The following is a 12,054-nucleotide window of genomic DNA, read 5'->3' on the forward strand; positions in this document are numbered from 1 at the left end:
TACCTGGGGCCCTAGTTCGGGTTCTGGTGGACAGGGATTGATCAGCAACCCTTCTCGTTCCCGCCAGGGTTTAAGAAGGTTAACATGATACCGTTGGAGCTCTTTCTGTCGGTCGGGCTGACGAATTTCATAGGTGACGGGGCCCACCTTTCGTACCACCTCGTACGGGCCCTGCCATCGAGCCAGGAGCTTGGACTCACTGGAGGAGGAGGAGTAAGACCCGGTCTCCAGGTTGGAAGTCCCAGGTGCACGCATCCTGGTTGTACGTCTAGGCCTGCATCTCTTGTCCGGCTTTTAAGTTTGCTTGTGCCACGGTCCCAACCTGCTTGAGACGCTCTTGGAGCTGGATCACATATTGCAGGAGACCCTGGGCGGGTGAGGGGGTTTGCTCCCAGGTCTCCCTCATCAGGTCCAACAGGCCCCGCGGTTGGCGGCCATACAATAGCTCCAACGGCGAGAACTTGGTTGAGGCCTGGGGGACCTCTCGCACCGCCAAGAGCAAGGGCGGGAGTAGTTGGTCCCACCGGTGGAGGTCTTCTGGGGGAATTTCCGCAACATATCCTTGAGGGTGCGATTAAACCTCTCTACCAAGCTGTCGGTTTGGGGATGATACACTGAGGTTTGCAGTTCCTTGATCCCCAGGAGCCTGCACACCTGCTCCAACAGCCGCGAGGTGAAGTTGGTCCCCTGATCCGTGAGGATCTCCCGGGGCAAGCCGACGCAGGCGAAGACCTTAACCAGTTCGCCTGCGATGGTGCAGGCGGTGATGTTACGGAGCGGGATCGCCTCGGGGAACCGGGTGGCGTAGTCCAGCATCACGAGTATGTACTGGAACCCCGCAACACTCTTAGGGAGGGGTCCCACCAGGTCCATGGCCACCCGCTCGAAAGGGGTCTCGACTAACGGCATCGGGACCAGTGGTGCCTTGGGCGTCCTCGCCAGCGCGGTCAACTGGCACTCCGGGCACGAGGTACAATAGTCCTTCACCTCACGGTATATCCCCGGCCAATAAAAGTGCTCCAATATTCGGGCTAGGGTCTTTTCAGTACCCAGATGTCCGGCAGCCAAGACGTCATGGGCCAGTTTCATGACGGCCCGCTGATGACAGCGGGGTACGAGAAGTTGTGGTCGGGGCTCCCTGGTGTGTGCGTCCCTCTCGACCCGATACAAGCAGTTCTGTCACAACTCAAAGTGTTGCCACCGGACAGCTTGCCCGGGATCGAGGATCGTTCCATCCACGGCAGCGAGCTGTTCATATGCCTCGCTGAGGGTGGGGTCAGCTCTTTGGTCCCGGCAGAAGTCCATGGGGGCCGAGGGATCCCTGGCCTTGCCCAGGGAGGCATCGTCCCTGTCCTCGGCGGTGGGGTCCCCCGGGGGGTCCAGCTCATCCCCTTCCATTTCTGGGGGGCCCCGCTCATCATCCTTCCCTTCTGGGGCCTCTCCTTCCAAGGCTGGTACAGGACCCAGGCCGCCTCCGTCATGTCAGCGTAGGACGGCCGGAAACCCGGGCCAGTCCCGGCCCAGGATCACTGGATACGCCAGACTCGGTGTGAGCCCTACCACCGTCCGTCGGGTCTCCCCATCGATTGTCAGTTGGGCCCAGGCGCTGGGGTACGGCCGTATGTCGCCGTGGATACATTGTAAGCGAATTTACCCCAGGCATGCATCCGCCGGGGGACCTAAGTGGTTGCGGATTAAGGTCTGTCCGCAACCAGAGTCGAGGAGGGCCACGGTCGGGTACCCCTCAACCATCACAGGTGCCATAATCTTGGCGGGCTGTCGGCGCCGGGCCTGAGCCTCCCCAGAGCAGACTTGGCCAAAGGTACACTCCATTTGGGGGCAATCCCTCTGGAGATGTCCAGACTTGCTGCAGAAGAAACAAGGCCCTAGGTCGGGTCGTCCGACTCGGGGCCGGGTCCTGGGGAAGTCCCTTGCAGAGTTCCCAGGCACCTTCCAGGGAGCGGGAGTTGGGGCTTGGGCCGGCCGTGCTGGTGGGGCTGCAGCCCGGGTGGGTGTCGCCTTCTTCTCGGGGTTGGGGCGTTCTGGCCCCGGTGGGGTTGGTCGGCCTGTCGGGCCCACCTGGGCTTCTGCCGCCAGGAAGTTCTCCATCCGGGTGACAGCGGCAGCCAGTGTTGCCGGTCGATGACGGAGGACCCAGGCCCTTCCTTGCGATGGCAGGATGTGGGTGAACTGTTCAAGGATCACCTGCTCTGCTAGCTCTTCTGACGTTCGAGCTGCAACCACCACCGGCAGGTCTCCCGCAGTTCCTGGGCCACCATACGAGGCCAGGCCCCCGTGGGGTACGTCAGGCCCCTGAACCGCTGTCGAAACGTCTCCGGGCTCACATCGAGGGCGTCCAGGATGGCGGATTTCACCTGCCTATAGTCCTGGGCAGCCTCGACAGACAGGCCTCGATAGACTGCCTGAGCCACTCCTGTCAGGTACGGCGCCAGGATGGAGGCCCATTGGTCAGGGTTCCACCCCGCGACGGTGGCCACCCGCTCAAAGGGGACCAGGAAGGCCTCCGGGTCATCACCCAGCCCCATCTTGGTCAGTCGGATCGGTGGGTAGGGCCCCGGGCCACCATCGGTGCCCCCCGACTGGACCCCCTCTCGGGGCCCCCGCTCTGCTGCAAGGTGCTGGAGGCATTTCAGCTGGAACTCCTGCTGCTGCTGAACCAGGTCCTGGATCAGCTGGCATTGTTGAGTCCCCAGCTGCTCGACGAGCTGCTGCTGCTGAAGCTGGGCAGCCTGCTGCTCCTCTTGCCGTTGTGACTGTGCCGCCTGCTGCCGATCCTGGTTCTCGGTCAGAAGGGCAGCGAGGTGGGACAGGTCCGTCTCGGGGGAGGGGGCTCCCTCTCCCGCAGCCCCCCGTTCACTGGTGTTAAGGGTCCGCACCCACATCCTGGGCAATGTACCCCCCAGTGGTGCTTCCATGTGTAAGCCGGTCGTGTCTCGGCTCGTCCCTCTCAGGCGCGGCGGGGAGCCAGGGCACCTCCTAGCACGCCGCAGTCCGGGTAGGTTTAGCCCCTCCGCAGGTGTTGAGGGGGTACAGGGTCTGCAAATAAGGTAGAGACCCGGCCCTCTAGCCGGGGTGGGGGCTCTCAAAGTAAATAAGCCCCAGCCCTTGGACAGGGCAGGGCAGTAGCAGTTCAAGCTCAGACCTCTAGCAGGGGCTGAGCAAACACCGTATCAGCCCGGGCCCTTGGCTCGGGCGGGGCACCAAACACAAGTCTAGTTAGCTCTGGCCCTCTGGATCAGGGCAGAGCAGTGGCAACAGGCGGGAAGAGGGGGAGTCTGCCACCCGGTTACGGGTGGCAGGGGGAACGCAGGCCCTCCCACTCCACTGCGTTCCAGCCCGGGGCCCTAGCAGCGGTCAACACCCGCTGTGGTCAGTGGGGATCCTGGCCGCAACACACTGACATGGGTTCGGGCTCTTCAGGAGCCAAACCAAGGTCGGCTATCCCCAGGCCACTTCCAACCTCCCCCTCTCTGGGTACCTGGTCCTTGCCAGCATCATCTGGGGGGTCCCAGACCATGGGCTCCTGCGGGTACCTGTCGTGGGGAAGCTCAGGCCACTCCTCGGGGTATCAGGGCCACAGCAGGTCAGGCCGACGTTCCTCCGGGTACCAGGTCTGAGACAAGTCCGGCCAGCACTCCTCTGGGTAGTGGGCGCGGGGCAGGTCCAGGCAGCGCTCCTCCGGAGAGTGGGCGCAGGGCAGGTCCAGGCTGCGCTCCTCCAGAGAGTGGGCGCAGGGCAGGTCTGGCCCTGCGGGAGCCCAGACACCAGCATCTGTCCTCTCCAGCAGCCTGCACCCAACTGAGCGCTGGGGCCGGGCTTTTATACTTCCTGTCCCGCCCCTTGACTTGGGGGGAGGCGGGGACAGGCCGTGCTGACTCCGCCCACTGAGGCACCTGCTCTGGCTCGTCCCTCTCAGGCGCGGTGGGGAGCCAGGGCGCCTCCTTACAGTATCCTTAGGAACTTCTGTTCAAACAATAAAACCACCTCAAGGTGGACTGTGGAGGCCCTCCCCTACCTGGACCTGGATACTAAGGGATTGTGACTCCCTGGAACAGCCTTTGTCCCACACACCTGAGGCCAGATTTTTAAAGGTATTTTAGGTGCCTAAAAATGTAGCTAGGTGCCCAGTGGCATTTAAAGTGGGCATTAGGCACTCTAGGTGCTTTTGAAAATTACACCACATGCTGATCAGCACCTTTAGGTGCCTAAATACCTTTGCAAATCTGGCCTTTCACTGTCCCCATCATTCCTTATTGGCAGATAAAGAATCAGTACTTAAGGTCCATATTATTATCCTTAATTCAGTTTTCCTTAATTAACCTCTTCATTATTGTCCTTTAGTGGCATTGCTGCATCCTCTAATTACAATTAACTGCTGGTGGCTATTCACTGTTAACTCTGAATTGTGAATTCATCGTCAGCTGCTGGGATTGTTAAAGTTCTAATCATGCGATGATTGTTCTGTAGCCCTTAATTATTAAATGGTGAACATTAGTTATTAGACCCCCATTAATTACCGGGGTGATGATCCCGTAATGACCCTATTTTTATTACATACCCCTCGAGAAACACCTCTCCCCTCCCCTCAGCTATAGTGAGTGGGGCTCAGGACAGAGGCGTGTCCCTGCTCTGCTGCGCATATGTTGCTCCCTCCGGCTGCGGGCCAGGCGAGCCCCAGCTGCTGCGCACCAATGGGGCTGCGGGGACCGAGCCGAGCCCTCGGCTGGGCGGGGCGGCGGCAGCGGCAGCGGCTCCGGCCGGAGCTTCCCTCGGGTCATGTGAGCGAGCGGAGCTGGAGGTGCCAGCATGGAAGGGGGCAGCCGGCTGGTAAGAGGAGCGGAGCCGGGCACGGGGCGTCTCGTGGGGGGCTTCCCGGGGCAGTGGGGAGGGGGGATGCCCGGTCTGGTCTGGGGGGCGAAGGGAGGGGATGGGGGATGCTGAGGTTTTCACTTCTGCCAGCGCGGTGGCTTAAAGGAAAAAGTAACTCCCCTAAACTCCCTATTCCCCGGCGGAGAAGTGGGCGGGCTCCACTTATCCTCGGCGACTAGACTGTGTTAGGTCTCCCCCCCCCCACGCCTCCCTCATCCAGCAAGGGAGACAGGCGGTGGCCCCTCCGCCCACTAGACCCCAAGCGCTAACCCCCCCCCCCCCGGCGGTGGGGAAAGCCCCCGCCTGCGCTGCGAGGGGAGAGAAGCGAAGTCGCCACGTGTGTGGCTCTGCCCAGATGCGCTCCCCGGGGGCCTGTTCCTGCGCGCCCAGTGCTCGGTGGGAAGGGGAGCCGGGCGGGGAGTGCGGGCTGGCTGCGTTCACACCGGGTGGGCTGGGGAGAGACTCCTGCTCTGGGCAGGGGACTCCCCAGGGCTGGGCAGCGGGCAGGCGGCTGAAGGAGCGTTCCCGGGATCTCAGTGCGGGGGGGGGGGCGTGTTTTGCCGGCCGAGACACGCCAAGTCTTCTCGTGCAGAGCCCCCTCCTCCCCACTCCCCGGCTGGGCTTTAAGGGCGCCCCGCGCTTGACAGGCTGAAGCACAGATGAGTTTTCCAGGCTGAATGGCTGCTGTGTACTTGGGTGCGTCACGTGGGGAGTGTAATTCAGTCCGGTCTCCCACGGCTTGAAGGGGGAAGCGCACTATCACAACCCCCCAGACCGGTTGGTTGATAGAAGAGCTGGCCAATCAGGAGTGCCCCGGGGGGAGGGTGTGGCCTCATCTTGCCATGAATGATGGTGGCTGGAGTAAAGCAGGGAAGTTGCATGGTAAACTGGGGAATGGCACTAAGTCAGTTTACAGCGTGCTCTCTTTGGTTGTGCATGCTTCATTTGCAGTCCCTTTCATTGTGAACTCACGGCAGCATATAGAGCCTGCAACTAAATCATGTGAGACTCAGCTCCCAGGGATCACCAGAGATCCATGTGGCACACAGTTGTACTCCCACAGCCAGGGCTTTACTGCTAACAGTCCCCTGCCTTTCATCCCAGGGTCTGGGAGCACTTTAAAAACCACTCCTTAGCCTGGTAACACCTTGTGAGGTGAGGTAGGGCAGTTTTATTAGCTCCATTGCACAGAGGGGCAAACTGAGGCAGAGAGAGAGAAGTGATTTGTCAGAGGTCACTGAGGTGCAGAGAGCAAAGGAACTTGCAAGATCACACAGGGCGTGCGTAGTGGAGCCAGGCATAGAATCCAGATCTGAGTCACAATCCCATGTTTCAATCATCATTTTCCTTTGCCTCATGTAAGTCTAATCTGTTTTGTGGACCCATTCTACCTGGAAGCGGTTATCTCCTTGCGCTCATTTTTGCAGAGCAGCTTTTGAATGCTGAAGCTTGTGCATGCTCACTAGCCCTTGACTATTATATCTGTGGCCATTTCTGTATTTGCTGTTTTCATTAGATCTGGTCACTGATGATGATAGTGCAAATGCTGTAGTATCATAATTATTGATTGTTTATTTTGCAGTAGCTCAGAGGTCCCGTTGCGCTAGACCCTTTCAAGCCTAGTGAATTACAATCCTTACCCTGAAGAGCTGTCACTTGCCATTTTGATCCTTTAAAAAGAAGGGGTGGGACTGTGCTGTACCGATTAGCTCAGGAGGTTGGAAGTGGGGACTTCTGAGTTCTGTTCCCAGCTCTTGCCTGTTGTAAAGTGACTTGCCAAAGGTCACACCTCTTTGTGTCTTGGCTGCCTATCTGTGAATTCAGCATATTTACCTACTTCCCAGGGTCATTGGGAGACTTAAAATACTTTTAGATCCTCCCATAACAAAAGGTGCTGTAGAGAGACAAGATGGGGGAGGGAATATCTTTTATTGGACTACTTCTGTTGGTGAGAGAAACAAGCTTTCAGCCACACAGAGCTCTTCCTGAAGAGCTTCTCTCTCTCACCAGCAGTATTACTTCACCCGTGTTGTCTCTCATATCCAGGGACCAACATGGCTACAACAACTCTGCAAACAAAAGATGCTATTGAAACACAAACTAATGTCTAAAACGCTAACCTAGTCCAGCGATACGCTTCGGTGAAAGCTGGCTCTGCATTTTATACACGACATATCTGTTAACTCTTGAATGTTGTCATCCATGTAGATTGATGCTGTGAATTTTAGTTAAACCTGTTAAAATCTAAAAAATGCTTCCAGTAGGCAAGATGCTGTTATTGATACATGGCAAATCCAGAGCATGTCTGTCTTAAGTACTTGGCCCCATTGATCTGAGCATCTTAGGACTTTCTTAATGTTTGGCCTCACAACATTCCTGTGAAGTTGGACCATGCTAAGGGGAAGTGAGGCACAGAGAAACAAAATGACTTGTCCAAGATCTCACAGGGAGTCTGGTGGAGCAGGGAATTGAATGCTGGTCTCGCGAGTCCCAGATTAGTGCTCTAATGGCTGGACCCTCCTATGACTGTGCTGCTTAGCTGTCTGTCTTGTTAGTGGGGGGGTTGAAGAACAAGTCAGCTCACCTGTCCCTGGTGGTATATTTGTTAATTTAATCACACCAAGAGCTGTGATGGGATGTTACATGGGGTGGGAACTAAGTTACTACAGAGAATTCTTTCCTGGGTGCTGGCTGGTGAGTCTTGCCCACATGCTCAGGGTTTAACTGATGGCCATATTTGAGGTCAGGAAGGAATTTTCCTCCAGGGCAGACTGACAGAGGCCCTGGAGGTTTTTGGCCTTCCTCTGCAGCATGGGGCACGGGTCACTTACTAGAGGATTCTCTGCAGTTTGAGGTCTTCAAACCACAATTTGAGGATTTCAATAACTCAGACATAGGTCAGGGGTTTGTTACAGGAGAGGGTGGGTGAGATTCTGTGGTCTGCATTGTGCAGGAGGTCAGACTAGATGATCATCATGGTCCCTTCTGACCTTGAAGTCCTATGAGTCTATAACCTAGTCCCTTCTGTCTCCCAGAGGAGAGCAGCGCTGGCAGGTTTCAGGGAAGAACTGGCTTTTAAGGGGAGAGGGGAAGGAGGATAAGGAAGGTGCATGGTGTGCGGAGAGAGAGAGGCTGTTGTAAATATAGCCAGCAGCCTGAAAGGTGTAGATCTGAGGCAGGATGGAGAGGGAAGTATCGGGATTGAGGTGTGGGGGGATGAGAGATGAAAGAGGAGCAGAGCTATAGGCAGAGCTGAGGCTGTGTAGAGCCTTTAAGTTCAAACTCCTCATCTTCATGTGAGAGGAAAGCTGGAAGCCAAGCACAGAGTTCTGAAGATGGGGTGAGACTGATATGACCCAATGTCACCTCTTGCCTCACATACACCCAGTGTTGGCTTCTGTTCATTGTGAACTGTCCGGGCAAGAGATGCAAAGTCATACCAAGGACAGGTTATGAACCATGTTGCAGAAGGCCTTGAGCAATTTTAGAGTCTTTGTCCTATGTTTTGCCCTTGGCAGATCACGAACTAAGTCAGGTGCTTTTTTATTTTTAAGGCCGGGCTTGCTACAACTGGAAAGCTCCTCAGAATCTGCCCTTCCTGACAGTAAGGGACCTGGGGAGATGGTGCTAGCAAGGACTGGCACAACTGGTTTGGACAGCTCTGAAGGAATCCCATGTATTTTCTTACTCACAGGAAGCTAAGAGCTCGCAAATGGCTCTAGCCTGGGCTTCCTTTTGCTCTCAAACTCTCTCCTTGCTCCTTTTTAATTATATCTTGGATTTTATCTCATGAATCACCTCCTCCTCCTAGTCAGGCCTATGCAAACCACTTCCCCTCCCATGTGCTATTGCAAACCATCCCTCTGGCAACTGCAGTGATTGTTGAACCAGAAGAGCGATGTCAGTAAAGTGTTTCATACGTGTGAAGATGGCTTCTAATGCAAATTATGGAAACAAGAAAGAAAGCCTACATCACGTGACAGTCCGGTTCTCTGTAGACCATTTAGGTAGAGAATAACTGGGATGTGTGTTTGAGCAACAGAGCAATTTAAAAACAAAACAAAAAAACCCAACAGTGGCTTTTTTGTAATCGAATTGTTCCTAGATGTTTGCACTGGTAAATAATCTCGTTGGTGTCACTCCTTTGCAGGTGGGCTAACGCTTTCCCCGCAATGTCAGGACTACCAGCCGTACTGCTGCCCAGCTGAATTGTTACACAGGCTTCCTACCCAGTCAGTTTAACGTCTTTCCGTGCAGAAGAGACGCTGGTCAACAAATGGTCTCTCTAAATTGCAGCGAGTTGCTCCCTGCTTCAGACCCCCTGAGCCCTGCAGCTGGCTCCTCTTGGCTAGACAGCAACGCTGATGCTCGTAAGACAAAGATGCCATCAGCCGTTCTGCCGGAGGACTGCGACGCAGGAGTGTCCAACCCTCAGGATGACTCCAGCCTTCTCCTTTGCCAAGGCAGCTGCCCTTCGCAAGACACCCACCTCCTGGTGTCCAAGGTGAAGAAAGAAGGTGAGAAATCCCAAGCCACCCTCTATGAAGCTCATCTGAAACTGCCCGACTTCTGCAATGACCTCTCCAGAGATTTCACCCCCACCCTCGAGGAGATTGAGGAGTTCCTGAAGGAGAAGATGGAGCTCCTCAAGGACGAGCTGAGTGAGAAACAGCCTGTCAGAGGGAAGCTGGAGATCAAGTCGGAGATCAACCTGGGGAGCCCTGGAGAGCAGCCTACACCCAGTATGGCTCTGGAAGGGGGTGTGTTGAGCTCTGCTGAGGCCGGGGGAGTAGCCGGTGCTGTGGGCCTGACAGTGGATATTGGGAGCATCCCTGTTATCCTCCAGATCCAGCCTGCCCAAATGAACAGTGGGAGCCCTCCTCCACAGAGCGCTGTGGACGGCATCAGGGTGGCCCAGTTGGTGGTCAGTGTGCAGGGCCAAAACCTGACCCTTGTCCCTCAGGCCGCCCAGCCCACCATGACTGTCTTGGACCAAAAGTACGTCAAAATAGCCCCCCTGCCCATCGCTCTGAGGCCGGCGGCTCTGGGGAGTCTGAGAGGGGTCGAGGCTGCCCCCAAGTTCCAGAAGGTCTCCCCTTCTGTCATCCGAGTCCACAAGTGCACGCACCCTGGCTGCAGCAAGATGTATACCAAGAGCTCCCACCTCAAAGCGCACTTCCGACGCCACACTGGAGAGAAGCCCTACACCTGCTCCTGGCCCAACTGCGGCTGGAGGTGGGTGTGCAAGTGGAGAAGCCTGGCGCTGAGGTCGTCTTTCCACTGGCTGCCAGGCAGCCAAGCCATTGACTGCCTCCTGCAGGATCTGGCTTGTGCATATGTGTTTATAAAGACGTGCAGCAGTCTGGCAGGGCCTGCTTTTTTCAAGTGCTCAGTACCCACACTCAGGACGAGGTTTTCAGAAGAGCTCAGCATCTAGCATGCTTAGGGCTGTGGGTGCTGAGCCCTTCGAAATCTGTCCTGTCTGGCCCCAGCAGATTGTGACCCCTTTTTGAAAAGCACACAGTTCTGCTTACCCTCTTGCTTCCTTCCTGTGCGTTTGCAAGATTGACTCAGCAGGCTTCTTGTCCCTTTTAGATAGTTGGCATTGTCTGCTCTTCAAAGGTACGCAGCATCCTCTGCTAGCTCTAACCCTCGAGAGAGCTGATTCTAAAACCTCACTGTTCCTTCAGTCTAGCAATGTTTTTTGGCACTGGGTCCTGGACTAAATATATAGCAAATCCAAGACTTCCAAGTGTAAATTTTCAGGCCTCGACTTCCCCAAGACTTCCAAGTGTAAATATTCAGGCCTCGGCTTCCCCCAGCTGTTCATATGCTGACTGTGTTTTAACTGAGATCGTACCTTTTAATGCAGCAGGAGAGTTTTAACTAGAAGTAACCTGCCCTTGTTCTGGGATTCAGTTTTTACAGTGAATTCTAGAAAGCAGAGCTTTGAGGAGGGGTGGAATAGAGAGACCTCTCAGGACATTTAGGTTAAACTTTCAAAAACAACTAAATCCCATTGAAAGTGATTTAAATGGTTTGGCTCCTAAGTCACTCAGGTGTGTTTGAAAATGTTACTCCTAGTCTATTCCCTGGCCAGTGCAGGATTGTTTGCAGAGCTTGCTTCCTATAATTGGTCCACTTATAAATGTCTCCTCTATTGGATCGCCCATTGCTTTCCTCAGGAACTTGTCAATCAAATCGCTCACTGTTTAAAAAAAAAAAAAAAAAAAAAAATTCTGATGAATTTGCTGCTCATGGCTAGGCTAGAAAATAAGCCATTGTTTCTCTTGGAAGGTCTGCCTTGGGATCTGTTGAATTTCTGCAGTGTTAGGCCACGTCCAGACTACCCGCCGTATCGGCGGGTTAAAATCGATTGCTCGGGGATCGATATATCGCGTCTAATCTAGACGCGATATATCGATCCCCGAGCGCGCTTATATCGATTCCGGAACTCCATCAACCCCAACGGAGTTCCGGAATCGACAGGGAGAGCCGCGAACATCGATCTCGCGCGGTGTGGACGAGTGAGTAATCCGATCTTAGATATTCAACTTCAGCTACGTTATTCACGTAGCTGAAGTTGCATATCTAAGATCGATTTCCCCCCCGTAGTGTGGACCAGCCCTTAGTTGTAAACAGACCCACAGATGCAGCATTTTACTGTATCAGATGTGAACTGAAATACTATCGTAGTGAGCCTGAGTGTAATTAAAGCTGCTTGTTCCACATTCTTTTAGTATGTTTCAGCCATATGGAAAAACCCTTCTGTTTAATGCTTCTACCATATGCGTGAGCTTCTCAGAGCTAGAATAGGGAGTAGATTCTCTCCTGTACTCCTTGTTGGGTGTTCTCCAGTTATATTTGTAAACATGAAGCATCACAGTGTTATCACATCAGTTTTGAGGCTTTGTAATGCAGATGCTGCTTAAACCCAAACTGGTGAAAGTCCAGTTCTGAGCAGACCTTCATGCTGATGGTGCCTGAGGATTTGGATTCCTGTGTGCCCCGTTTAGGGTGGAGGAAAAAGGGTGCTGGAGAATTTGGGCAGCGATTTGAATACACTTAAAGATCTTTCTGATCGACGTCATATGTGGAATTAAGGAGCTGAGTAGAGGGATCTGTCCAGGTACCATAGCGGACGAGGGCCATGTGAGTATCTGG

The 12,054-nt window shown here is 54.8% G+C and overlaps 1 protein-coding gene across 3 annotated transcripts in view; it reads left to right on the forward strand.

The window, feature by feature from the left end:
* LOC127052208 (Krueppel-like factor 15) overlaps positions 1–12,054 on the forward strand; it is a 36,208-nt gene that overhangs the window by 20,697 nt on the left and 3,457 nt on the right. The window contains exons 1-2 of one of the 3 annotated variants that reach the window (XM_050955619.1): positions 4,800–4,848; positions 9,041–10,125. In XM_050955619.1, coding sequence (XP_050811576.1) covers positions 9,167–10,125 — 959 coding nt within the window. In that variant the 5' untranslated portion in view covers positions 4,800–4,848; positions 9,041–9,166. Of the gene's footprint in view, positions 1–4,799; positions 4,849–8,211; positions 8,231–9,040; positions 10,126–12,054 lie in introns of those variants that run through there. The other 2 variants (XM_050955620.1, XM_050955618.1) reach the window with 2 other exon arrangements.

Source organism: Gopherus flavomarginatus, chromosome 5 (genome assembly GCF_025201925.1).
Source record: "Gopherus flavomarginatus isolate rGopFla2 chromosome 5, rGopFla2.mat.asm, whole genome shotgun sequence".
Taxonomy (NCBI): Eukaryota; Metazoa; Chordata; order Testudines; family Testudinidae; genus Gopherus; species Gopherus flavomarginatus.